The sequence below is a fragment of the Aulostomus chinensis genome, chromosome 7, assembly GCF_037954235.1.
Source record: "Aulostomus chinensis isolate RoL2024-O1b breed Wild chromosome 7, RoL_Achi_v1.0, whole genome shotgun sequence".
Lineage (NCBI taxonomy): Eukaryota > Metazoa > Chordata > Actinopteri > Syngnathiformes > Aulostomidae > Aulostomus > Aulostomus chinensis.
Window position 1 is genome coordinate 28,251,119 of NC_141326.1, and position 26,276 is coordinate 28,277,394.

Sequence of the window (26,276 nt, forward strand, 5' to 3'; positions counted from 1 at the left end):
TTGTAACCCCTACACAGTGTTTGCGTCGATAGGAAGATTGCCACGACATGATTCAATGAACATGTAATCATATATGCCCATTACACAATTAATTACATTTATATTATCAACTGACATAAAAGGACAGAGCAGTGGAGAAACCTCCATAAACCAGATACAGGAAGTGTGAGCGTGAGCTGGCTTGCTTCTGAAGCTTCTCTTGTCATTGAGACACCAGGGGCTTAAACTGAGAATTTAAGAGCTGTGCTTGAAGGCACCCCCATCATGCTTTGGCTGCATACTTCTATAACTTGCTGCTCATTTGGTTTGTGTGATAAATTGACATTAACAAAAGTGTAGAATAGCACCCAAGTAATCCTTTCATTCGGTAAGAGCTTGGATCCTCTTCTCCTCAGGTGCGAGTGCAAGACCTGAATGAAGAACTTCAATCTGCAAAGGAGTCTGCGAAAGCAGCCAGAGGCAGGGAGAACACCCTGAAAGAGGAAGTGGACGACCTCAGTCAGCACCTCCAGAAGAGTCAGAAGACTCACAGACGCCTGCAGGCTGAGAAGGAGGAGGGAGAGCAGGAAATCCAGGAGCTCAAGCAGCAAATCAGGAGGCTCAGCAGCGCCCTTCAGGTTCCTATCACAAAGAGCTTTGCCATAAAATAAGACTTTACTGGTGTGTGTGGAAGTATGCAGCCTTTTATGACTGTGATCAGCAGCTTTGTGCTGCTGCTGTTGTTATTATTACACAAGTTGCAAGGTGACGTGCTCAGCTCAGCGGCCCTGTGATCCAGCGTCATGTGGAGGACTGGTTAGACTCCTCTGACTCAAAGAGGATTAGTCAAACTTTGAAATCTGATAAAAACATTAGAATGGAAAACATGCTAACCCTCCTGCCTTCCTCTGTAGCAAATTAAATGAGAAATACATCAAGAATGGAATCTTCTCCAATCTAAGACACAAGATTCCTTTGTAATGCTGCAACTCTGTCTCTTTTATCTTAAAAATTGTTGCCTGTAGCATGACCCCAACCTTTGCTGTGCTAATGCTAGGAGTCCTCATTGAGTTGCACAGGGATTTGATGTTAAAAATGCCTGTTAGCATCACTGCCAGTCCCCACCGTACACTCTCACTAATGAAGTACAAAGTATATCACGGTGTTTGCCACTTAGAATCAGCCGGAACCTGACGTGAAGGCGCCAACCATTGAGACTCTGCAGAAGAAGATTCGGAGGCTGGAGTCCGACTTGGAGAAAAGAGCAGAGACAAAAAGTGTCAAAGACGATCACGCAAAGGTTTGAATTTTAATTCAAATATTTCATGCTACTGAAATGTTGTGTTATTATTGTTATTAACATAGCTATAACTCATTCACTCAACTTTTATACTTAACAGCCCAAAGAGGAAGTTATTCGGTGGGAGGAGGGGAAGAAGTGGCAGGCCAGGATGGAGAAGGTGAAGAATGGCCTGAAAGAGAAGGAGCGGGAAAATGAATCCCTGTCAAAACAGCTCAGCTCTCTTAAAGACCTCTACGCCAGGTCAGTGGCTTCATCCTACGATTATTATGGATATAAAGAATATGACCCGATTACATGGTCACAGAATTTTTTGCTCTCCAATATTGGCCTCAAGAATCCCAACTCATTCAGACACGACTTTTTTTCAACTGAGATTTCATACCACGGAGGACCGTGTTTTGTTGAACGCGTATTCTAAATTGTCTTTGATCGCGTTTGCAGGCTGGAGCAAGAGAGGAGTGCACTGCAGAGGAAGATGAAGGCCCGAGGAGGAGTGACTACCGATCAGGTGGTGGGAGTGAGATCAGCTGAAATGGAAAAGGAGATGGAGGAGCTGAAGAAAAAGAACTTGCAGCTGGAAACGCAGATCATCACCATCAAGTATCTGTCTTTGAGAATCTTTGGTATTGTTCTACTTGCATTGGGCTTAATTCGATCATGTAACGTACCGTTGTATAGGATTTAGTGGCATCTAGCAGTGAAAGAGAAAAAGTTAAAGTGTATTCCTTTTTAGAAAATCTGCATTTTTACAGCTTAAATTTCATGCCATGACATTATTCGACAGCAGAATTTCATTTTCCTGTCCTACAGCACATCCTTTCCACAAAAGACAAAATACCGCGCTCACACCCACTAACATTAGGATGCTTTCTTTCCCACTTGAAGTCACTCAGCAGGCGTTACTGGTATTTATCGCTTCTAGGTGCAATCGGCCACGATGGAAGCACCAGAGGCGGTTGCTAACCTCGCCCATTTTCCAGTGCAGTGCTATGATTAAGGTTGCCTGTACAAAAGCAACATAAACACACCAGTCGGTGCATTTATGCCTCCAAAGGCCGCTGGAAAGCTCAAAGTCTAAATGGCGTCTAGAGTCAATGTTTGGTTTGTCCATTCTGGGCTACTGTAGAATCACAGTGATGGGGGAGCTGCTTGAAAGATGGTACGAACTCAGGCTGTCAGAATATACCAGTGTTTTGAAGGGAAATCTTAGGTCAATCATTAAATCAATGGTGTGGAAATTTTTTGTTGCAGTAGTTGACCTACTTGCAAACATCCTTTAATTATTGAGATATTTTTAATCAGCATGTAATTGTTCTCATTGTACGCTTTCCTACAGTTATGATAACAGGAGATTAATTTGACTAATAACACCATAAATATTATGCTCAGATTTGATGTAGCGAATGCAACTGTGAATACTTTTGGCCAAGATAATCAAAGTAAAAATCTGATATCATAAACGAGTTTAATCCAAGATAACGAAAGCTAACAAAAACACAACAGACTGACATGACCTCTTAGGCAGTCATGAGTCTATAATTATCCCTTTAAAGCCTACACACCAGTTCTTCAAATGCACCGAGATTAATTTTATGCGCACATTGTTGTGTACATACCTATTTATGTCAATCATATTGTACATTCGTATTACGCACTCTCAAAAACATGACATTGAGGAACTGGAACCCTCTTCTGCCCGTGCACACAGCTCATGTCATAAAAGAAAAACGTCATACGACACGGTGTGTTTCAGAAAAGGAACACAGCAGGAAAAAGCTTAAAAACAAAATGACAACGACAAAACAACTGATAAGGGAGCAGATCAGGTCATCTGTAATTTCAAATAGTCTGGAACATGATTTTAAAAAACAAGTGATCGTCAAGGGCATGTTGCTGAGGCGTGAACAGCCGAGACGAATCAAGTCTTCACTGTGCTGGCAAACCGGCGGACAGCTTCAAGAGTTGTTCTGTCTGAAAACAGATGTTTACTTTTGGACTCCCGTAGCTGAAGTCAGTCTGCACATCTGTTCAGGTTCCTGACAGGAAATAAAAGATGTCTATTATCTTTAGTTTTGAGACAGTAGATGAAGAGGAGCCTCCCCCTTGGCCACCCACGCTGTGATGTAGAGGTCGGCGATTAGCTTTGCCAGCCATAAATCTGTTTGCACCATGATGAATGTATAGCAAGCGTCAGGGCAGAGGAGCACATACAGTGAACTGTTACCCAGGAATGGGAAAGCGAAGCGTTGTCAGAGGCACGTAGGAAGCCAGCAGGTCCGCTTGTAGAATCGGTCTGCGTTTAGGAGACGTCTCAATTTCAAGCCTTGTTCCTTGCTGCCGTGTTGCTTAGTGTGTTACTGCCACCAACTGTCAATCAGCAGGATGTGTATCACCTGGACTACACACTCATGCAGATTCTTGCCATGCAGATAATTGTGATTACACAGGGAACCTTCCAGTGGATGATTTAAATAAATAAATATGAATATCTGGAATTGAATAAACTGTAAAGCGCACGTTAACACAGAATAAAATGAACAAAAACAAACTTGGATTGCATGTAAACGATGAAAAATGAACATGGCCCGTCCTGCACCTCACTCCTGGCATCACTTTCAGTCCCGGCTACTGGACAGTACTGTTTTTGTACAGTTTAAAATGCATTTTAACGTGTGTTTTCACACACTCAGAAGTGTTTCATTTCATGAAAATACAAACCCGTGACTCCGTCTGTGGATGGCGAGCCGGCTGAGGGGATGTGTCCTGGTTGCTGCACTGCCTCTGGTCACCGCCCACGACTCCACATGTGAGGCATCGCTCCCCAGAGCGATAGAGGCGGCCCAGCAATGGAGAGCTTGGAGAGGGATTAGCGATGGCGAGAAAAATGGGTAGAAACAATAGATTTAGAAAGAAGAGGAACACTTTAGTTTTATGTCTCAGCACATCTGCATTCACTCACTCAAGAGAAGTTTTACAACAACAAGTAAATGGCACCATGGAGATTTACTCCTTAGGTGTTATTTAGGCCCTCAGGTGTTATTGAATGACTGAATTTAATTGATTGAACTCAGTTCTCAGCCCTTCTGACCCGTGACTTCCAGTACTGTCCTCCAGAATCCTCCTGCCATGCTGTGAAATCTGCTGTCATGTTAGTTCTTGTCGCTGATAATCCCTCTCTTTCCATTCCTTGTCAAACTTTCAGACAGCATCAGGCGTTACCTCGCGATGAGGCCATGGAGAATATGACTCTGAGAAACCGCTACCTGGAGGAGAAGGTCCACTCCTTAGAGAACCAGATCTCCAAAGAACCTCCATCAAGACCCTCAGTAAGTGGCGAATGTTCAATGCCTGCAGCCCTGTTTTTTTGTTTTGTTTTTTTAGGAGCACGTTTCCTCTCCGTATCTCTGTTCATCATTCTGTACTGTCTTTTCTCCACTGGCTCCAGTCTGATTCATTGGATGTGAGGGGTAAAAGCTCCTGCTCACAGGCTTTGAGAAGGAATTTTTCTGCCAATTTTGATGAGTCATGGGAAGTGAATGCATCCCGCCGTCCAGCTGAATCTCGTATCCGCTCTGTTAGCCTGGATGTTAAGGACACCTTTGATCATGAGCGAGAGCCAAAGCACAGCCAAGCAGATAGAGAGACTCAAACCAGCACTGAGCAGAAGCCATGGAGCCCTGACGTGACAGAAAACACAGCAGCAGACAAAACAGAAGGCGGTGACACTGATGACATTAAAGAAGCAGATACGGTAGGAAATACTGACGAGATCCCAGGTGCTTCTGAACCTGAAGAAAAGGAAGAACCAGATTCCATAAAAGGGAGTGAGCCTGAAGCTGCTGATCCATCAGACAGACACAGAGAAGATGTGTCACCCTCTGAGACAGCTGCAGAGGTGTGTTTGGAAACAGCGGAAACAGAGAACAAAAAAGTTGCTAGTGGTCAAGATACGGATGATGAAGTGGGAATCGGAGCAGAAAAACCAGGAGAGGCTGAAGAACACATTGAGCTGAAAGAACCAGCGCTTGAAACAACAAAGGAGGCAACAGACAACGGTAATCCAGACCAGCCCTGCTCAGCTGAACCAGATGTGGACTCCAGCAGAATCCTGAGCCAACACCCAGAGGAGTTTATCAGTGAAAAAATGGATGGTGATATACAAAAACAAGAAAGCAGGTCTCAAAGATATCTGAAGGTACTCCAGGCCTCCGTAGGCACCCAGAGCTGTGGTAGTGTAGCGCTGGGAGAGTGAAACTCCAGCCTTGGTAGTGTGTTGGTGTGCTCCCCTCATTTACCTGCCTGAAATTTGCCCAGACCAAAATGTTTTCCAGACCCTTCCACACACCCTTGAACAATGCTTGTGTTCCATCATTTTAATTTCCTCTGGCTGGTTTGTGTCTAACTTCTCCCTAGACGTCGGGGCGAGGCACTGGGACGCCGTCACAAAGAGATCAAGACCTTCAGAAAGAAAACCTCAAGCTGGCGTCAGAGAACCTGGAGCTCCGTTTTCAGCTGGAGCAGAACAACAGAGACTTGCCGCGGCTCAAGGTACACAAGTGGACAAGTGCTTGTCTGATATGGACGCTGACTGTAAGACATCATTTAAAATGGCAAAGCACACATTTGAACACAACGTAAACACGTAGGTAAACATAAAGTTCACCAGTGATGATGTAGTAGGTAGGAGTTCTTGCTCAGAACATTCATGCTGCTCCTCCGAGTGGCTGGCGGGTCACTGGGGTCACGCTCCTGTAGGTGCGAGCTGACTGAGGCTCCCTGAAAGCTTCTTTGAGTGCAGTGTGGAGGAAAGTGTGCTGCATGTCGATGTGTATGACTGCATGTGGCTATGAAGACCTGCGTGGAGATGGGAGAGTGTCACACACCTCCGGCGTGAACAAGGACACGTGGGATGCTGAACCGTTTGTGCGAGTATTCTAGAATGTTCTGTTTCCAGTCATAAAAGGGAATCGTAGCTTAAGTTTGCATGACGTTTCCAAGTCAGTGTACCCGCTTTCCTGTGTAGTAAATATTTAATGATATTACCTCTTCATAATTGACAGTAACACTACTATTACAGTATCTTTTCCATGTGATCAAACTTTGTTTTTAAAAATTTAAATTAGAGCTGGCGTTTCTTTATCTATTGAGGATATTTTCCTTAAATTAAATTGTGCATCTTTTGTACTCGGAAACAGAGCATCTGCTAAGATACCATAATTTTATTTAAAAGTTTTTAGTAATGATTTTATCCACTTTCTTTTGTTTAAACAGAATCAAGTGGCAGACCTGAAGGAGATGTGCAGCGCTCTGAAGAGGGAAAACGCAGACACGTCAAAAAAGCTGGCCCACGTACGAGGGGTGCGTGAGATTCCTCCAGACCAGAAACAGAAAAATCAAACACACAAAACACTCACAGAAACTAAAACACTCGTGGAAACTAAGTGTGAATTGGATGGAAGCGGTTCTCCATTAACCCCCCCCATCAAAGTGATGTAAAGTGACGTGTGGTTCATGTTCTTTATCTTTGCTCCTCAGGCTGGCCACAGTGGTAAAACTGTGCCTGAACTTGAGAAGACCATTGGGTTGATGAAGAAGGTGGTGGAGAGGGTGCAGAAGGAAAATGAGACCTTGAAGAAGTCCAGTGGTCCTAATCAGGATAAAGTGTCCGACTTGGAGCAAGAACACGATAGACTAAAGGTTGTTGCCAGTCTCATATAAATCGCACGAGCTGCTGTGGACTCGCACTGACGGTAAACGTTCTTCTTCAAGGCTGAATACGAGAAACTGAAGAGACAAAGCCAAGCTGAGCGGAGCAAACTTGAATCCAAAGCCAAAGGGCTGGAGAAAATAATGATGGAGAATGAACGGCTCCGAAAGCACATTAAAAGGGTAATTATCATGTTTGAGGTCACAACGCTAAAACCTTTCCAAAAGTGATGGGAGTTTCAGCAGAAATGCAGATTCTCTGTCAGTACAGTCACTACTTTCATACTGCAGTGTTTCGTCCCTCCCTGCCACACGTCTCAATGATCCACCTCCAGAAAACTTCAATATATTTTAAATATAAAGGAGAATTTTGCATCGGAGGAAAACAAAACCCTGCGAACACATTTTCAACTTATCTAAGCTGGATTTTGTTTCCTGTCACCACAGGAAATGGAGGCCTCAGAGAAGCTGAGAGTGACCAAGACCAGTCTGGAGTTGACCGTCGAGAAGCTGGAGGCCGAGCTGGAGGGAACCAAGCAAAGACTCCAGGACGCCCTGTCCAGACCCATCGCTGAGGGGTCAGACCGCAAGACCTGGAAGGCGTCTGTGGTAACGAGGTCAGCAGATGCAGCTACTGATGCATCAACCAGCAGTCTGTTTACTTCATTCTGTCTGCACCCGCTTTTTCCTGCTAGCACAAAACCAGCGGGTAGGAGAGGATCGAGGGATGGAATATGTCATGACATCTTCTCAGTGGTTTGGTTTAACACAGCAAAAATGAAGACAGCGGTAGTTGCAGCGCTACCTCAGCGCTACATCTGCACACCGTGAAGAAGGAGCACGCACTCCACTGCTTCTGTCCTCCATATTTAATACACAAACCAGTCCAATTCTTCTAACCCAGGCTGTCCAAGAATGAGAATCAAATCCTGAACCTGCAGGTGGAGAAACTCCAGGAGCAAGAACACGTAACAGAGATTGTGTCATTTCCATCTGCAGAATGTTTGAGAACAAGATGAAAGAGCTGGAGCAGGAGCTCTGCCTGAAGACCTGCAGCCTGGCGGAGCTGAAACAACAGCTGAGGGAGGTGAACCAGCGTGAGGAGAGAGCTCAGCTCAGCATCCAGCAACTGGAGGATCAGGTACGCACCAACCACACACACACGACCCTGCTGAGGTCAGGTCTGTTCTGCTGTGCATCCAAACCGCCGTCCGAAGTTATCATGTGTAGCATCTAATGTGGTTGTGGGTTTCTCACTTCCTCAGGTTGACATGTTAAAAGGATTCCCCGCCGCTGCTAAGACAGAGGCAGGAATGTCAACGGAGTTCCAGGTTATACGGTACGTCACAGGGGACTTTCCTCACAGGGACTGCTGTGTTTCTATGCCCTAATAGTTTTTACAGGAGAAAAGACAAAAATACAAATACTGATTACATTTTACATAAATCAGGAGATACAGAATTAACACAGGACCCAGGATTAAAATATTGAAAATGTCTTTTTAATCCCACGGGACCTTTAAGATGTTAAATCCAGTGAAAGTCTCACGCCTGGGTGTTACAACAATCAATCACACCTTTGCAAATGTACAAAAGAAAACAGATCCATTTCTTTGTTCATGTTATTGGATCCACGTGTTGCTCGACAGTGAGCTGGAGAACGAGAACACAGGACTAAAAGAAAGACTCAGCGAGCGACATGGTGAGACGTCTGCTAAACTCAGAGGTGACTGACGCACACACGCACACAAAATGGTTGACAATCTGACTGCTGCAGGCTGTGTCTCAGTGTCAACCAGTCAGACTGCAACACTTCCATCCTCAAATCTCAAAGATCTCTTTGTGATCCGTCCCTAATAATCTGAGCAACCTTCTCCCTCTCTTAGGGAACGGGGAGCTCAAAGCTCTTCTGCAGGCGGCTGAGACGGAGAAAACACAACTTCAAACTGAAGTCAGCAAGCTGAAGAAAGAACTTGAAAACTTTGACCCGACATTTTTTGAAGAGCTCGAAGATCTGAAGTACAACTACAATTTAGAGGTGAAGAAGAACATTCTTCTGGAGGAGCAGCTGAAGAAGGTGTGTGATCGGTTCGGTGTGAGGGCCGAGATGCCCCGCGTGTCCGTGGGTTGACTCAGGGCTACGAGCCTGTGGAGGCACCGCAGGACCAAAGCTGCTTAGTGTCCGTTTAGATGTCGAGTTGGTCGACGTTCTTCATTAAACCTCAATTCTGTTTCGGTCAAATCAGAAGCGGTCAGGCACTGAAGCTTGAATGTCTGCTTTAATTTTCTTGTGGGATATTTCCTGGTTTACATCAGAATTCATCGCTTAAACACGGAGCCCTGGAGGGCCGGAGAGAGAGACAGGGAGGGCAAAAAATGTTGGTTTACAGGGAAACTTTTATGTTTGTATATTTTCCAAGTTCCAGTTTCTTCCTCGAAGTAACTTATTGAGGCTCCAAGATGCACCGTGTCTGGTGCCTCCAAACAACAAAGCTGAGCTAACAGGTTCCATCTCGTAGCCTCAGACAGGTTTGGGCCCACGTTTTAAGAAGCTCTCCCTGCGGCCACTCAGAGGCTCCGGACCTGCGAAGTGAAGCCACTTGTATTATTTAGACAGTAAAATCCATGATTTCTATCTGTACTACAGTCAAAGTGCTTGAAATGATGTCAGGCCTTCGAGGTCAGAACATTTTGCACTTGAGACACTCAACATCGTCTCTTCAGTGTTTTCAGAGCAGTTTAACATCTTGGAATTGCAACGCGACAACAAATGTCCATGGAAAGTCTCTGGAGAGGAAATGTTAGCTGTAAACAGTCCGTTGGGTCCCTCGGTTTCCTTCCGCAGGGCGTATTTATAATACTTGAACCATTTGTTGTATTTGTACACATCATGCTTCTACATATTTACCAATAAAGCAGTTTTCATAAAACTACTCAAACGCTGAACCTTACGTTCCACGTCATTTACTCTTGGTAACGTCACATCCTCTTTTTACAGCGTGGAAGTGCTCCGGTCCTCTTGGTCACTGGTCTGTACACGTTTGTTCACTTTGGAAACTTGAGCTTCCGGTAACTCTCAGTCCATCTCTCTGATTAAGACTTTCAGCTGATGTCAGTCACGGAGGCCGTCTCTCTGGACCGAGACCGCTCTGCTCCTATTTCACCAATTTTCGCTCTGGCAAACATCGTGAGCTCGCTCATCTGGAATTTCTGGCGGAAAAATCAAACAGTCTGGTTGTCTTTTTTTTTTTTTAACCATCTTAACCTTAATTCAGAGGTCGTAGTGGATGTCCTGAAGGCGGCTGAAATGGTGTCCGTTCAGCCTCGACAAGCAAGTGAACAAATCCTTGCTGTTGTCGTACTCGTCCTCCGTACCGTCGACGCGGATCACCACCGCCCTGCTAGCCAGGAAGGTGTCTCCGTCTGGCCAACGCAGCCCCAGGTGATGGCGATGAACCTGCCAACACGTCAGCATGCTCTCAGATTTCTGTACCACCGAAGAAACTACAGCCTATTAAGTTGTGTGTCTATTGAACTGTCGGATTAATTTTTAAGTGAACTGTGGACACGTCACAGGAAATGAAACACCAGGCGTGTTTCCATCAACAGGTTTGGAGGGAATAAGATAGACGACGTGACAACGTCAGAATATCCGGGAAGACGGGAGCAGCAGAACAGCTGATTCCTTTCTAACCCGGTAACTTGCATCAAAATACGCCGACACGACCGTGTTGAAGCTGATCACTGTGCTTTACCGCGTCGTGAGTAACTGATCCCAATCGTGACCTCAGCGCGTGACACTGACCTTCATCAGCGTGCCGTCGTCGCAGTGCCACACGACGCCCTCCACCTGGCCCTCGGGACTCTCCTGGAACCAGGAGCACAGCTGCTGGAAGTCCACCGGTGGAGGGTTTTGGATTCGAAAACTGCCGTGTGGCACCAGGCAGTGGACGGGCCGCTTCTTACACCCCAGCCCTGTGAACAGCATGAGAGGAAGCTGTTTGGCACGCGTGCAGAAACACTGGTGCTGGTGGAAACACAGCAGCAAGTAGCATCTTTTTCATTTTATGGGACATTAAAACATTCCTATCTTTTTAATAATTCTAGTCTCAATTCTGTTGAGTCTGTGACACTAAACAGACGTTTATCTGAAATGATGCTTGATTCCCCGACACCTCAAACGTAACTGATCACCTGCCGAAGGAACGTGTGACAATAATCTGTAGTGCACACGACGTACGGCACATCGAGCAGATTACCGTAAGGGTTCCCGTTCACATTGGTTCCGATGAGCTCCAGCGTTTGTTCCTGGAGGTTGGCCAGTGGAACCGTGGCCATTTCTAGCAAGCCTTCGTTGTTGGTTTCGGACCTGAGAACCAGAGCCACGCCGATGTCATAGTCCACCACGGAGGAGTGCCAGCAGTACTGCTTGTTGTCGGCCTCCACTGGGACCCAGCCTGGACAGGACAGGAGCCACATCACTACATCTGCAGGCGAGCGTCTTTATCAACATCGCCATCATCGCCACGATACAAAAACTGTGAGCCACTTAGGAGGAACTCCCAGGGCTGACCTCCCGTTAGTCCCCTAACGGTGTCCAGCAAGGTCATTTAGGGCCTCACCTGAAATTTCGCTGCACACTTTTGATGATGCAACGCCGTCTGTTTCTACTTTCCAGGGTAAGTACTATGTACCGGCAGACAGACGGGAGCGAGAGGACTGATAAACCAGGAGGAAACATCACCACGGAGAAAAGCTTTGATGTTTATGAGCTTCTAAAACTAGATGAGTTCTGGTTGTTTGGTTTTAATCGCGCCACTACAAAGCCGCGATCCGTCATCACCGTCAATAAAGACCGTGATTACAGAATTGTTATCAGGCGTAAGGACGCCTCATGTGGGTCGCACCCTTGAGATGCGTCTAATAAAAACGCCATAAAGCAACACCTCACCCTCATACATGTGCTCGGCTTTCAAATCCCCCCAAACGTGCGTCTCCAGCTTGCAATGATGGGTCTCCCCCTCCTGCATCACTTCCTTGTCTCCAGAAAGAGCCAGCAACATACACAGCAGGTAAAAGCAAGGATTGAACACGTCATTTTTCTCACACAACACATTTCTGTCATGAAGTTTTCACCAGATGTCTGTGACAACACATGCAGAGAAATCAAATGTCCATACGTGAGAAGACGTGTGACAAAATGGAACGACGGCGGGAAAAAAACTGAACGCATGAAGAAATGGAGGTGTAAAAAGGCACGGAAAGCCAAGACCGCGGCTGAAAATCTATCAGTCATTAGAGAGCAATCCTGCCCCTCGTCAGCGCACTTCCATATCAGCTGGTTCAGTTCCAACTGGTGGCCTATAAAAAGGTGTGTTGCTGCCGAGGTGTCAAACAGGAAATGTGTCATGATGGGTAAAAGCAAAGCGCTCTCAAGGCCCTTCGCCTTGTTGTTGCAAAACGTAGTGGCGGCCGCTGGGGCCGTGATCAAGAAGCAGGAACATCATTTCACCACCAGGCGCTCCTCACATGGTCTCCGACAGAGGAGTCAAAGGAATCATCAGAAGAGAACCCGAACCTGGAATCAGCAGCTACAAAAGACAGCCGTGGCCTGAACGGGCGCTCGCCACGCAGGACTCGACTGCTGAAGAGAAAAACTGACGCTTTAAAGTTTCCTCCACAACATTTAGACGAGAAACACTGGGGGGATCTCGTCTGGTCAGAGGAGACTGAAACTGAACTCTTCGGATGCCATAAACACATCGTGTTAAGGAGGTTAGATGGGGTGGGAACTCATGGTGGGGGGCTGTTCTTCAGCGTACGGCACTGGCAAACTTCATATAACTGAATTCTCGAGAAAAATCTGCTGGGTGGACGTTTTCAGCAAGACACTGCTCTCAAACACACGGCCAGGGTTTCGGAGAGAGAAAATACAGCTGCTAGCGTGGCCCAGCAGTCACCTGACTAGAATCCAACAGAAATTCTACGGAAAGAACTGCAGACCAGAGTTCATGGAGGAGGCCCACGGAACATTTGTAGCCTGTATCTGTGTGGAAGAACGGGCCAAAAGTCCGGCAGAGCACTGCCTGCACCTGGTTCCTCCCTACAGGAAGCTGCCATCACCAACAAAGACTTTTGTACCAACTTTTGAGAAAATGTGTTCAGTTCTTCTTCCCTGTGTGGTTCCATTTTTTTTTGGGACACATAACTTCATATATGGACCTCTAAGTTTTGATTTCTTTGCGTGTGTTGGTTGCACGGGTTGTTACCAACATCTGGTGAAAATTTCATGTCAGTAATGTTTTTACTGAGAAAAATGGTGACGTGTTGAACAGTCACTGTACCCGCTGTGCCTAGCATGAAGCTAATGGAGTCAGACGGCTAACAGCTCAGCTGTTGAAGTGTGAGTTTACGACGTCTCACGATCATCCGGTTTAATCCGCATCATCTTTATCCAGCTCAGCCATCCACAGCTCTGACTTGAGTGAAACACAAACCATCACTTCCTGTTTAGTTCGGCACCAGCTGGTCACATTTGGGCCGGTTGATGTTAGCCATCAGTCGCTATTAGCTTTGGGCTAAATATTCATTCCTTGTTTGTTGAGTCAAGACAAGACCAGTAGCCAGTCGCTCAGGGTTGGGTTCCTGACCTGGAATGTGGCCGTGCTCATCTGGAACTGGATGGCCGTTGTGATGCTGGACCCTGTGGGCCGGGATCCAGGCCTCCGGCACCGTCTTAAAGTCTTCCTCTACGTTCCACGTGAATCCTGCACATGAAGCAGAGACACGGTGACTCTGGGGCGACCTTCCAGTTCAAAGGCATTCAGGAACAGCTGAAGCGCTGCATGAGGAACTTCCAGACTTCATGTCGACTCAGACTTCCGTTACTCAACACAAACTACCTTTGCCGCTCTTGTGAGAATGCTGGTACTTCCTGAACCTTTTCTCGGCCTGTTTGGTGGGTTTCCTGTCAAGACGAGCCCAGAGGTACGGCCGCCCTGCAGAGACGGACAACAGTTCAGTTCCTCCTCGGAAAAATACCAAGATGTCAGATGTCAATTTCAGATTAGAGGACGTGTGACAAGGAATGGATACAAGATGAAGATTTCTATTCCAGGAAGTCCCTTCTCAGGGTCATTAAATATGTGGACACGTGTCCAGTATGAAAGGGCTTCTATACGTTGACCATCCTTCCCAGGACACGCTGCGTGTGGCTCGGCGCCTACCTTTATACACCGTGACGTAACAGCAGGTGCCGTCCAGTTTCTCTGTGGCGAGAGCGCCGTCGACATCAGCCTCCAGAGCTGCCGGGTTCACCATCTCGGACGCAACGACCTGAAAATGCTGGGAACGCAAAGAAAAGCTCAAAATCGTCAGGCCTCCAGTGCAGGGTTGCACGTGACCAGAACATAATCCCACATAATCCTGAACACCGAATGTCCTGGACTGTAGTTTTGTTCTTCTGGTATGGAGGTTCACCTCCTGAGTGCTGGTTCCTGATGCCACTCATCGTTTTGGTCCCAGATGTGAGGCAGCTTCTCCATGCATCTTCTAACTACTATGATACTTTGTTTACTGGAGGAGAAAGACGTGCCCCTGTCTCTCTCTCTCACGCACTCTCACACACACATACATACATTCAAATCCTGCCATACACGAATGCTTTAATTGTAGCAAGCTAAATGAGCTGAGTAGCGGGGGGCTGCAGCAGACGTGTCCCACCCCCGGTAGGATGACGGTTCTAAGTCATCCTGGATCGGCCGCTGCTCATCAGTAGTTGCTGCGCTGGTAGCGTCTCACCTGATTCTCTCGTTTCCGGGACTCTTCTTCTTTCACCTCCGTCAAGAAAACACATGCTACCTTCTGCTGAACGGAGCCCAGGCGGCGCATCGTTGAGAATGTACGGATATGTGGATATTAACCCTCCAGCTTTTACGTTTCAGGCTGAATATTCACGTTATTTTCGGCTGGTGTGCTCGCCGGAAACGTGACGCGCCTCGTCTTCTTCTTCTCCTTCTTTGTCGGTTAAGCGGCTCATGAGCGCCGCTGTGTGGCCGGAAATATTCCCCACTCGAACTCGTTTAGCAAAGCAGGAGGCACAAAGCTGGTGATCTGAATGATTGGATTTACTTTAAAACTGCTATTTAACAAAAAAAAAGACTCATAACGAAAAACTATTGATATTTTTTTGTATCGTTTTATTTTATTTGTATTTTTGTTTTTCATTTGTGTGTTTTTTTTACTCCTTTGTTTAAAAAAAGAAGAATTTGAGCACTTTTGTTTGCCTGAAAACACGCCATTTTTGAAAATGTATTAATATAAAAATATAATACAGGACAGCCACAAGGACTGGATGACTATGGTCTGGGGTGGGGGGGGGGGGCATTTATACCTACAATAACAGAAAAAACTAGACCAGGACATGAAGGATCCTTCATACCATCAACGACGAGTCTGTGTTATGACATTGCTCAGCAGGCACTGTCTCCTCTGTGGGACGTTTAGTGGAGACATCCTGAAACTATTCCGAAGCGTTTGTTCTCATGTCTGGATGCATGCACAGCATAATGTCACTGGAGTATTTCCTGTCTGTTTCCTCTCCATCTTCTTCTTCCTCTTCTTCTTCTCCATGTTGATGATGCAGATCCATCTCGCTGTCGGTCTGCTTCCACATCTCTGTCTCCATGTCCTCCATCTGGCGCTGGGACCAAGAGGGGGAAATTGTTCTTTTTTTCCCCCAGAAAAAGAGAAAAACAGATGTTAGACATAAACATTTAAAGATGCAAGTTAAGTTCCGTGAAAGTGTTGATGTCATTCGCCTTCAGCTACAAGTAACAAAGAAGTTCATGACACGGTTTATAAAATAGCCAAAGTCAAATTTACTCAGATGCCAAGAGAGAGTTTTATCGTTGAGTGTTTCGAGTTCTAGTCGTTCTAGTGCCCTTGTTCTGCTGCTGAAACAAGCCGTCTTCCTCCTGCCAACACGGTTAAGTTACATTTCCTCATCTTCTGATGGGACATTTTGTTGATTTTCAAGTTCACGGCCAGAATTTGTCATCAGACCAGCTTTCATGCCGGTCCGACGTCTGTCCGATGTTAAATTCACGACTCGCGCCAGTTGAGTCAAGCGTGAGTACGTCCGGGATGTCTGAGAGATGCCTTGCGGGAATCTCTTCAAATTTGGCACAAATGTCCAGTGGTGTTTGGAGGTCAAAGGTCACTGTGATGGGCACAAACTGCAGAGGCTTACAACCGCGGTGCTGTATTTCTAACACTCATTAGTCACGTGAAGTGAACCTGCTCCTTTTGTCTCCAGATTGTGTATTAAAGTTAGACTCTCATTTATCACATCCATGAATTTTGACAGTATTTTAGCGTGGAGCGTGCAGAGAATCAAACCCACTGTTTGTAGTAGCACAGAGCACCCGCTGCTGCCGCCAGAGTCAGGGCGAGGACGCCGAGGACAATCAGCGCCGTAGAAACTTCCAGAAACAAGCAGAAGAAGCACAAGTGGTCACCACAAATTGTATCACATTTGTTTTTCACCCAGCAGGTTCAATCAATGATTTACGATGATCAACAGATGAGATATTGGCGGGTCACAGTCACGGTGACGGGCACAAACAACATTTCTGACATGAACATGAGCAAAAAATAGAAAAGGGTGCTTGAGCTGAAAATCCGTACTTGGCCCACTTTGAGGCTCTGAACTATTACAACAAGCCTGGTTGGCTGCTTCAGTTCGATTTGATTTTTGTCTTCAACTAAAGTTGCTGGAACTGAAGCTAAAAACATCCTCCATCCTGACTCCAGACTGGGAATCTGTAAAAACTGTGTCATGAGGGCATTTTATTCATGTACTGTATTTATACACACACAAAATCTGGTTTATGACTGAAATTAACCTCTGCGTGTCACTGTAGGTTGTAATAATCAGGTCTGCAACGGATCCGGGTTTTCTCTTCTTTGAAATCTGACTTGACAGAAAGTTAAACGCACCAGGACTTGGATGTACCTCCCAGTGACGGCATGGCAGGACTCGCGGGCTCAGAGGAAACAAAGTAATTGGTAGCATGAGTGGAAATGGAAGATGCAGAAGTGGTTACAGTAGGTGATGAAGTGATGCCATAAGAGAGAGAACCGGGAGTGGAGTGGAGAGGAAGCCCGGTGGAGGAGGGTCCCGGAGGAGGAGGAGGCGTCCTGGGCCGCAGGATGAACGCTGAAGTCGGAGCAGCACTTTTACTGGGTTGCGTTGTTTTTGGCGGTGTTGAGGGTGCAGGTGTGGGCGCCGTTCCAGCCCGAGGGGTGGCACGCGTAGGGGTTTGGGTCACTACCATTGGTGGGGTGGAGGCTTGCGGGCTTGCTGTCGATGTTTCCAGGGCTTCCTCTAAATCTGGCAAGTGGTGAGAGCAGCAAAGGAACAGAGGACTCTGCTCACACGATGATGGATAGATAGACGCCATTTAAGTTCCACACATGAAAAACAAAAAGAGTTTTACAGTAAACTTGAACTCTATTGAATTTACTCGGGGCCCAGCAGTCTACCTGTAGCATTGAAGCAGAAGACTCCAAACTCTTGATGTGGTTTTGCAAACCACTTCACCACCCCCGTCTGGCCTTTCCCACACTTGGTGTCAGCTGTTTGCCGCGGGACGACTGCGATCTGTTGATCTATCCATCCAAATCTGGGAGGAAGTGATCGTGGAAATGTTCAAACCCCGTTTCAGCTCTGCATGAATCCCCAGCCAACGTCTAGCTCGGTTCATTAAGGTCCCTGTTTTGGAATTAGACCTTAACGCGCCGACTGAAATAACGTTTAGACAAAATTACACAAAACTAAAGTGATGCTTCACTCAGAAAGTGCCTTGAGCCTTTCCAGTGCTCACAAGCAGCTCTCTCCAGCTCGCAGACTCCTTTCCCCTCCTGCATGTCTTGATAGAGACCCCAGCGGCAGTAAGCGCCAGCCTATTTAGCAGCAATCGACTGCAAAAGTGACCAAAAAATGTGAGTTCCGCTCGGTTACACTTTCGTTTGAGTTTAAACAAAACAAAAACTACAACATTTAAACGGCTCAGTGCTAACAGGTTGGTCACGCCAAGCAGCGATTTAGGTGGTTTGTTTTTAACTAAAATAAAAGTGTTTGTTGATTCCTGAGCACGTGGTTTGATATGGAAGACCTGGATTGCACCGGACAAGACCTCGAGAGGTCGTAAAGGGACTTTTTTGGACAGTCAGGCTGTTGTTAGGCATCAATCTCCATTAGCTTCAAGCTAAATAAACCCGGCTGGCTCTTTCTGCATTTTTCAGTCAAAATGAACAAAAGGAGGAAGGAAAGCAGCGTAAGACACAAATTTGTGAGTAGTTGAAAGGCCAAGAACCCTTTTTGGGTGAAGTTTCACTTAAGGCAGGGGTGAAAGTGGCTTAAAAGTCTTGCACGCGCCATATTTTACTGGCACTGCGTTCCGGCTCGTTCCGGCTCACTTTCACCCCTGACTTTAGGTACACGTTTTGGCAGCAAAGGAACAAAAATTACATTTAATTTGAGATTTTTTTTTTTTAACTTGTCAATCAGATGTCTATGGAGGTATCAGGTGTTGCTGGCCTGTGACAGATGTTGGAGGAACGTTATTTATTGTTCATAATTTTGATTTAAGCATGTAAAAACACCGCCGAGAGGATTAGTCATTCATGTTTTTAGCTCCTTCTTGTCAGTGTACCTAAATATCTTTATGTTTTCTAATGCACTGGGGCTCCATTTCACGGATTTATGAAATATCATGACATATCGGTGCTTGTGATTTGTTGATGCCATGTTTTAATCCTGTTTTTATCTCAGTTTATGGCATGAATGCATTTCAGTGAAACAGATCTCCCCACGAGGACGATAACGCAGCTTCCCTTCCCTCTCAGAATAATCCCCTACATCATTATTCACATCATATCGAAAGGTCAAAATGCAGTTTCACATGTTTTCCACTCATAAATCTTGAATTAATAAACCCTACCTTTGGGTTTTTTTTTTTTCGAGCACTAAAGATATAGTCAGTAAATCCTGAGAAATATGGCTGATATTTGATATAAAAAATGAAACAAACAGCCCTCCTCAGGCGTGTGTGGTCTGTATTCATATGATGAAATGGCAGCGTTAGCTTGGGTAAGGAAAAGCCATTTTCATCACAAATACAGAACAGGCTCCACATGTTTGTTTGTTTTTGGTGATGCAAGTGTGACAATAAGCTTGTCATCATTTAATTAAAAGGTTTTTCAGTCCAGATCAAACACATTTTTAAGTGGGCGTCTCGTTTGTGATGGTGGACTTCGCTGGTGATATTTTGTCTTTCCTCTCCAGACTCAGACGAGAGGGTAGATATCCTTCTTACCTCTGTGCTGCTTTAGAGAGCAGAGGCCTGAGAGTCCAGCTGACAGCTAGTTAGCTTAGCACAATGAAAGGTAGTGGATGGGCAGGTTAGCATACCTCAAACACTGACTGGGTGCATTGGTTTGGCTGAACACCTCAAAATTCCCTCCAACTAAACAAAATGTTTGTTGACAACTGAGAGCGCCTGCTGCCTCTAATCATGGCCGACGTCGTAAGAGAGGAAGAGGAGGATTACGACTCTGGCCCTGATCATGTTGAACCAGAACACACAGAGGAGGAACTGCAGGTGTTGGAAGCTGAGCAGGTAATCTATGCTGGCGCTTCCATCCACTACCATTCATTGAGCTAAGCTAACTAGCAGTCAGCTGGGTTTCAGCTCCCTGAGGGCAGCACAGCGGAGAGTAGCCAGCTCTCCTCTGGAGAGGACGGACAGTGAGTGTCTTTTCCTAAAAGTTGGCATTTTCCTTTACATGAATATTAAAGATTGAATGTCCCAACATACCACATCAGCAATCAGTGTTAACACCTAAATGTCCTTCAACTACGCAGCCATCATCACCCTACTTGCACGTCTGCAGTCCTTGCTTTACCGCCTCCTCCATCTGGGCCGCGGTCGCCATGGTGACGTTCAGAAACAGACAGGCAGCTCGGGCAGCGGTAAAGTTCAGGGTGTACTTTCCTTCTTCAATAAGCAGGAAGACTCCAGCAGGTCTGTGAGCTTGAGAAACTGCAGTTTTGTACAATCGAGAACATTTGTGTTGTCTTGGTCAGACGTCGGTACCACACAGCAACATCTGTAGACTGGATGCACATCTGGAAAGTCATCTAAACTGACTGCCAATGCTTGTGTATTTATAACTGTACACCACAGCCTCACACCACCTTACACGCTGCTGGCACTGCCTCTTGGTGCTTTTATTTGTTTTCCTGTGAAATTTCATCTTTTATTTCTTTAAAACTTTTCCAACATTTCTTTTAAAAATACAATATTTTTTCAATTTGATATTTCTGACCTTCCACAACACACCGTATTTTATCTGATAGATGACATCTCGGTATATTAAATATGCTCCGAATGAAAGACAGACGCACTCCTGGGTATTGAGCTCGCAGCAGAAAAACCTGTCATCAGTATTTCTACTTTTAACTGGCCTGACGTGTGTTACACAAAAATCAAACACGCGTGCAGAAGTCAGAGCTGAAAGGGGGGGAAAATGCCCATAAATGCTAATAAAATAGGAAGTTGTTGGAATGCTACATTTTCATGCATTACAGTTTACTACAGCAGGATCCTACATGCAAAAGAAACAGTCAAACAGATCATTGAGGTCTGGGTGTGACCTCCATCCCGTCCCACAATCAAACGTCTTACCCTTGAGCAGAGCGGCGTCAGAGGCCAGCCAACAGACCGCAAGACACAGGAGTGGGAACTGAGCAAAGAGCAAAAGCCGTGCCATGTTTGGTGTAAAATATATTTAAGTGAAGATGACAAGGGGGACCATCTAAACGCAAGAGGGGGGAAAAAGACTCAAAGAACCAACGTGATGCAGATGGGAAGAGGAAAAGGAAATGGAGGTCAAATCTGCTTAATGAGATAACGGCCGTCCGTGACAGCGTCGCTCTGTGTTTGATGCAAGTATCATTCATCATATATATATATATATATATATATATATATATATATATATACATACATACATATATATATATACATATACATATATATATATACATATACATATATACACACACACACACACACACACACAGTACATATCATATATCACATATATGGCACGTGAATTCGGCACGTCTGTGCTCGCTCTGCTGGTTAAGACGATTAAGACTGTGATGAAAATCAGGAATTGAGGATTCCAGGAAATAAAGAATGGCTGGGAACAGGAGCTTGAATGAATGCCCTACAAGGCTGAAGGAGCCTTGGGCTATGATGAAATCATTAGTCCTGTTGCTGCTGCAGCTTTCAGCACCAAATGAAACAATACGGGGATTTTTTTTTTTTTAAGAGTTTATTTAAGGGTTGGTATTTTTCTGCTGCGCCAGCATCTGTTCTCCAGAGGTATGTCAGCTCTGACAGACCGGGGGAAAGAGGACTTCCTCCTCGCTGTTCCTGTGCTTCTGTCTGTTCTTTCTCTCTCCCTCTGCAGAGCCCAACCTTTTCCACTTGGAGGATTAAACTCCAACTGGTGGTGGATCCTCCTCTTTACCTCATCTACTAAGTGCTACTCTGCAGCTTAATCAAATTAAGAGATAAATGATGAGTTATTAGAGTTATCGTGATATTTCGGGAGCTTTTTTGCCCCACAAAAACAGAAAAAAGCATTACAATGATACACATTTTTTAAAGTTTATTTTGTTTTCATTATCCGGCCTGGACGTCACCACCTCCTGGCCACGACCGCTCTGAAGACTCCATCTCAACCCGGCACGTGACAGAACTCCTCATCTTCTCCTCCATCACGGGAATTGTGGTCCATCCGGCGTTCAATCAGTCAGTCGAACTTTATTCATGCAGCCTGAAATCTCTAATTAGAATATTTGTTGATGCCAGTGCAGAAAAAACCCTTTCAAGAAAATACAGGAGGACACAAGAGATGCTGCAAGTAGAGAACAACAAAGGACTGAAGGAAGGACGACTGGACTCGGGTGGCAGAGGAGCAGTTGGAACCCAGCTGGGACTGGTTCTGTTGCTGTCGGAGTTCTGCCCAGTGGTTCTTGATTGGAGGGGATCCAGACGTAGCAGCAGGGCTCAACTCCTGATGATCTGCCACCCACAGATCGATGGGCGGCCGGAGGGGCCAGGTGGGACCTGGTCCCAGCTTGGAACAATCATTAGGGATGAAACCATTCTCAGACTGCAAACTGAACCGACTGTTTGATGGACTGTTTATTTGATGTCCCAGACTTCATAGTTTTTGTTTTTCCTCAATTACCATTCAAGATAGAATCCCAGTTTGTTCAGCATGTGTTTGATGATGTTTCTGTGTCCGTCTGAAAACATTAAGCAGCGTGACTTAATGACCGAGTTAACGAACCATCATGTCAGCTGAAGCCCTCTAAGTCCTCTTAAAGTCCTGTGTTTGGGTCCAGCCGAGCTCTCAGCTTAATAGCCCCTCCGCTTCAAAGCAACACAGATGTGTAACAGGCAACTCCACTGTGGACATGAAAGACGCAGTCAGAAACAACATACACTGTCTCTGGTGTGTGTGTGTGTGTGTGTGTGCGTGCGCGTGCGTGTGTGTGTGTGTGTGTGTGTGTGTGTGTGTGTGTGTGTGGTGGCACAAACCTCCGACCTCGACAGGATCAGCTTAGGAACCCCGCACGTGAACCTGCGTGTGGTCGCAGATGTTCGTCCTAATCTTGTTTGACTTCGTCCAAGCGACTGCTCCTCAACATCAGCACAAGATGTTGACTGTTATTTTCTTTTAATCACATTTTAAATTCAGCTCACTTTTGTTTTAACAAAATGAATTTCCGACCTTGAAATGCACTGATCTTTATCAGTCTAAGGAATCCGCTCTTTTTGCCCCTTTGGTTAAAAGCAGAACAAACATTATCAAGACCAAAGCATTCAAATTGATTGGAAACTGCTAAACATCTTCGGATTGAAAGAAAGATATTCAAGTGAAAAGGACAAAACGTGTGACGGGAAAAGAGGAAGGGAACGAGCCATCTTAAAGAGGCGCCGCAGCACCTTCGCGCTTCCTGCACGCTCCTGACTGCTGATGTTGTTTTTCTTTCTCGTGCAGATTTGTTCTGGCAGCTTTGGCCCACTCAAGTGTTTGATGCGCACTCGCAGTCTTCACATTTCAGGATTTCCAGCTCAACTAATCAAGTGTTGGATGTTTCCTGTCCCGGGGGGGCAGCACATGTCCTGGACCCAAAGATGTCCTGAGGACTGCTAATGTGTTTTTGTCGTTGTATCACAGCAGAATATTCAAAGGTTTGAGGGCACTTCTACCCCCCCCCCCCCCCCCACACACACACACACACACACAGCTGACCTGGTTGTGCCTCTCTATCAGCGGCCCTGCCCCAGTGAAACAGTTCAGCCTGTCAGTCTAATTACAGCCAGTTCATCACCAGACGCTGACAGCCGGGACGTTGGGATGTTGGCTGGCACAGAGGTCCAGCGTCCTTCTTTCAGGAGGGAGGTGTGAAGAACGGGACTTCCTGTCTGCTTCAGGCTGCACTGTGGATGAGCGCCCTGTAAGAGACACAGCACTGTAAAACTGATAATGGCTGCTGCAGATGCTAATCGCTCACACTTCCCTTGGCAGGAAGGGTGTAAATTTCACATCACCCACTGGGACAGAGAGCAGAATTCCATCATAAAAGTGTGACCGTTTCCATCATGCAGCATCATTACGGAGAATCGTCCGCGGGGACAAGAGGGACTTTCAGGTGAAAGAGTGGCTTTGTGTCTCTGACCAAAAGCCAATTAAGAACAGTTTTCTTTTCCTGAACAGACATGATTTACTTCTTCCTCAAGGTCTATTTTTATTGTTCATCTTTTTTTTAGCCAGTCTGGAACTATCAAGAACAAACTACCCACAATCTTAGATCCAGTAGTTTGCTAAGCAGAAGTCTTCAACACTCATTATTCTTGCTACACTTTGTCTTGGTGCCTTTTTGGTTCTGTGTGTTGTATTTGATGAATGCAGTTGAAGACGGGGGGGGGGGGGGGGGGGCAGTTTAAAGCTACAGTATGTATCTTTGATTACCAAGGTAATCACAACGTGGTGCGGCTGAGAAGGTCTGAGATAAACTGCTAACTCGCTAACTAGCCTGCTGCTAAATGGACCGAGGCAGCAGCAAAGAAGAACAGCATTCATTGCAGAGGGACTTTTCTTTTTCTTTTGCTCACTAATAAGCTTGCTAATTAGTTTGCTAGCATTTCACGCTCAGGCCTGTGAAATTTCCCAGAAATCATCACAATGAAAGGCAAGTTTTCGCAGTAACAAGACAAAATGATCCTGGTAGCTACTTCGGATTATTTGATAAATGCAAACCTGTTCAAGAGTGGTAGCGTACATCGGTGCCTGGCCTCAGCTCCTCCTCGTCCTCCTGCACTTAAACCAAACAGGAAATGCTTCACCAGCTGTTACCTTTGTTTGTCCCCAGTCGCTCCAGAAACATTGCTTTGCTGCACCTCTTCATTCTGCCGCAGTTGCTGCACGGAGCTGCTGCTCTGGCCCGGCGCTGCTGGGTGAAGGGCTTCTAAGAATTCCCTAAACTGTGAAATGCAGAGGCACCAGGCAGCGATGAGCTGCTGAGCAACTCCTTACTATACTACTGTTTATTAAAGTTTCCCAGTGCGTCCAGTCCTACCTGCTGGTCCGGGTCTTTGCTGGCCCCTTCAGTAGCCGAGGGATTTGTTCCAGGGGCCACTGCGCAGAATTTACTCAACATTCTGAAAGTGCCGCTTCCATGGAGAGTCGTGCAGGGGAAACCTAAAATTATCTTCTAATTTTAAGTAATATACATCAAGAAAGCTTTGGTTTTTCATGATCTTCCAGGAAGTATTTCAAGATTGCCGGAAAGTTCTTCCGCCAAGACGAGGTGATCACCCAAATCCTCTCCGTTAGAAAACGTCTGCTGCCCCCTCTGGCATCGCTGGTCGGTGCCTTTCTGATTCTAAATCAGCTAATTGATGATGAAAATAAACCCCCACCAAACTATTTCTGAAGGTTCTGAAAACATCATTTGAGTTCAAAAGGGATCTCTAACACTTAAAGGATGTGGTTGAAAGAAACATTAAAAAAGAACCGATGCAGTTTTTCTGGGTGGAAGAGCTGTCAACATGTGTTTTCAGTGATTAACTATGTAATGACAGAAATCTTTCCGTACGTCTCCGCAAATCATCAACAACAACAAAAAGGAGTTCAAAGACAAAAACCTGCTCCTGTTATGTGTCTTAAAAATAAGTGCTGACAGGGGCCACCTGGAATACATTTCCCCCGTTTGTGGGGTCTCTACCAGTGAACCGCTGGCTCCTCCCTTCGTGAGCCCCATCCACAGCTCCCTCTCTTCCAGGAGGTCTCGGGAATGTTGCCGGAGACCAGGTTTCTGCCCCCGAAATATGCAAGAAATTTGTGTGGCGTTCACAAAGCTAACAGTGTGCTAACAGGTGTCCCAAATAGCAGAGTGAGTGTTTGTGTCACGCAGGTTTGAGCGATCATGTTTCCTAATATATAATGAATGATGCTCAGGAGGTGACAGGATCCACCCAGCAAGCTCTACGTGCAACTGAGAACTTCCTCCACATCGCTGGGCAATGTTCCCAACACAAACCGCCAGTAGTGTCCTCTCAGGATTCGGAGAATGGCCCTGCGGACCAAATCCCACACAGACCTGCGGGCAGCCGGGAAGTCATCCCTGGATGAGGTCTCCTACAAGTCGTTCTCCATGAGCAGCAGCAACGTTAACAGAGGCTCTCGGTTCGGCAACGGGACGCCAGAGGAGGTGAAAGGTCCCTCGAGGCTGACCAGGAGACCGGTCCGAGCTGTCAGACCCATCAGTGCTGCCAATGGTTCCTTCCTCCAGATCAACCATCTCCAGGGAGAACTGGTCCGCAAGAGGAAGGTACGCAGGCACCTGAGGATGCTTGAACTAGCGGCCCGACCCCAGTGTTAAGATGCAGGATCTAACGTTAAGGTTATAAACGTATTTGACATGGTTGAAGGAATATTTATTAAGAGAAGTCATAAGAATTATTATATAAGGTTTTTAAAAAGACAGGAAGAACTGCAGCACAAATAACATCATTCAATCAAGCATCTGTTCCCAATCAGTCATGCATTTATTGATGTTTTCAAGTACGACTGAGCTCCATTGTCGCTTCTCATCAGTGTCACCATGACTCCGTGATACTGCCCCTACTTCTATTTAT

General features: G+C 46.0%; 3 protein-coding genes and 1 long non-coding RNA gene across 14 annotated transcripts in view; 1 reads left to right on the top strand and 3 right to left on the bottom strand.

The window, feature by feature from the left end:
• cep290 (centrosomal protein 290) overlaps positions 1–9,927 on the top strand; it is a 31,034-nt gene extending 21,107 nt beyond the window's left edge. For 7 of the 9 annotated variants that reach the window (XM_086209694.1, XM_086209695.1, XM_086209696.1 and 4 more), the window contains 15 exons: positions 396–617; positions 1,157–1,279; positions 1,380–1,522; positions 1,724–1,882; positions 4,485–4,608; positions 4,728–5,477; positions 5,696–5,830; positions 6,554–6,640; positions 6,818–6,979; positions 7,052–7,171; positions 7,436–7,605; positions 7,988–8,129; positions 8,254–8,327; positions 8,637–8,713; positions 8,874–9,927. In XM_086209694.1, coding sequence (XP_086065820.1) covers positions 396–617; positions 1,157–1,279; positions 1,380–1,522; positions 1,724–1,882; positions 4,485–4,608; positions 4,728–5,477; positions 5,696–5,830; positions 6,554–6,640; positions 6,818–6,979; positions 7,052–7,171; positions 7,436–7,605; positions 7,988–8,129; positions 8,254–8,327; positions 8,637–8,713; positions 8,874–9,118 — 2,733 coding nt within the window. In that variant the 3' untranslated portion in view covers positions 9,119–9,927. The remainder of the gene's footprint in view (positions 1–395; positions 618–1,156; positions 1,280–1,379; positions 1,523–1,723; positions 1,883–4,484; positions 4,609–4,727; positions 5,478–5,695; positions 5,831–6,553; positions 6,641–6,817; positions 6,980–7,051; positions 7,172–7,435; positions 7,606–7,987; positions 8,130–8,253; positions 8,328–8,636; positions 8,714–8,873) is intronic. The other 2 variants (XM_086209701.1, XM_086209702.1) reach the window with 1 other exon arrangement.
• On the bottom strand, positions 8,489–15,008 carry rlig1 (RNA 5'-phosphate and 3'-OH ligase 1). 2 transcript variants are annotated; one of them, XM_086209705.1, is made up of 7 exons: positions 14,788–15,008; positions 14,214–14,331; positions 13,890–13,985; positions 13,638–13,754; positions 11,247–11,444; positions 10,793–10,962; positions 8,489–9,570 (listed from the first exon to the last, which is right to left on the bottom strand). In XM_086209705.1, exons 1-7 carry the CDS (start codon positions 14,875–14,877, stop codon positions 9,556–9,558), a joined length of 804 nt encoding a protein of 267 aa, XP_086065831.1. In that variant the 5' UTR covers positions 14,878–15,008; the 3' UTR covers positions 8,489–9,555. The 2 variants fall into 2 exon arrangements, with proteins under 2 accessions (XP_086065831.1, XP_086065830.1); XM_086209704.1 differs by having other exon boundaries at positions 8,494–10,444.
• A 206-nt stretch (positions 15,009–15,214) lies between these two features.
• lyve1b (lymphatic vessel endothelial hyaluronic receptor 1b) lies at positions 15,215–20,823 on the bottom strand. Its single transcript, XM_086207960.1, has 6 exons — positions 20,739–20,823; positions 19,931–20,093; positions 17,533–17,672; positions 17,231–17,417; positions 16,391–16,522; positions 15,215–15,713 (listed from the first exon to the last, which is right to left on the bottom strand). The coding sequence occupies exons 1-6, from the start codon at positions 20,821–20,823 to the stop codon at positions 15,509–15,511; spliced, it is 912 nt and encodes a 303-aa protein (XP_086064086.1). The 3' UTR covers positions 15,215–15,508.
• Positions 20,824–21,868: 1,045 nt separating this feature from the next.
• Positions 21,869–24,847, bottom strand: LOC147259364 (uncharacterized). 2 transcript variants are annotated; one of them, XR_015116855.1, is made up of 6 exons: positions 24,716–24,847; positions 24,493–24,620; positions 23,389–23,591; positions 22,864–22,913; positions 22,671–22,766; positions 21,869–22,538 (listed from the first exon to the last, which is right to left on the bottom strand). It is a non-coding gene; the product is annotated as an uncharacterized LOC147259364 (long non-coding RNA). The 2 variants fall into 2 exon arrangements; XR_015116854.1 differs by lacking the exon at positions 22,864–22,913.
• Positions 24,848–26,276: the final 1,429 nt, after the last annotated feature.

What these genes read in the sequence shown, in the direction of transcription:
- rlig1 (XM_086209704.1), bottom strand. Translation starts at nt 14,877, where the DNA reads ATGCGCCGCCTGGGCTCCGTTCAGCAGAAGGTAGCATGTGTTTTCTTG. An exon ending in TGAGCACGGCCACATTCCAG is followed by an intron (nt 11,445 to 13,637) that starts GTCAGGAACCCA and finishes TGTCCTGTCCAG; the next exon opens with GCTGGGTCCCAGTGGAGGCC. An exon ending in ACGACGGCACGCTGATGAAG is followed by an intron (nt 10,445 to 10,792) that starts GTCAGTGTCACG and finishes ACGTGTTGGCAG; the next exon opens with GTTCATCGCCATCACCTGGG.
- lyve1b (XM_086207960.1), bottom strand. Translation starts at nt 20,823, where the DNA reads ATGGCACGGCTTTTGCTCTTTGCTCAGTTCCCACTCCTGTGTCTTGCG. An exon ending in TGACGCCGCTCTGCTCAAGG is followed by an intron (nt 20,094 to 20,738) that starts GTAAGACGTTTG and finishes ACAAAACTGCAG; the next exon opens with TTTCTCAAGCTCACAGACCT. An exon ending in CAAGGACTGCAGACGTGCAA is followed by an intron (nt 17,673 to 19,930) that starts GTAGGGTGATGA and finishes ACTTCCTCCCAG; the next exon opens with ATTTGGATGGATAGATCAAC.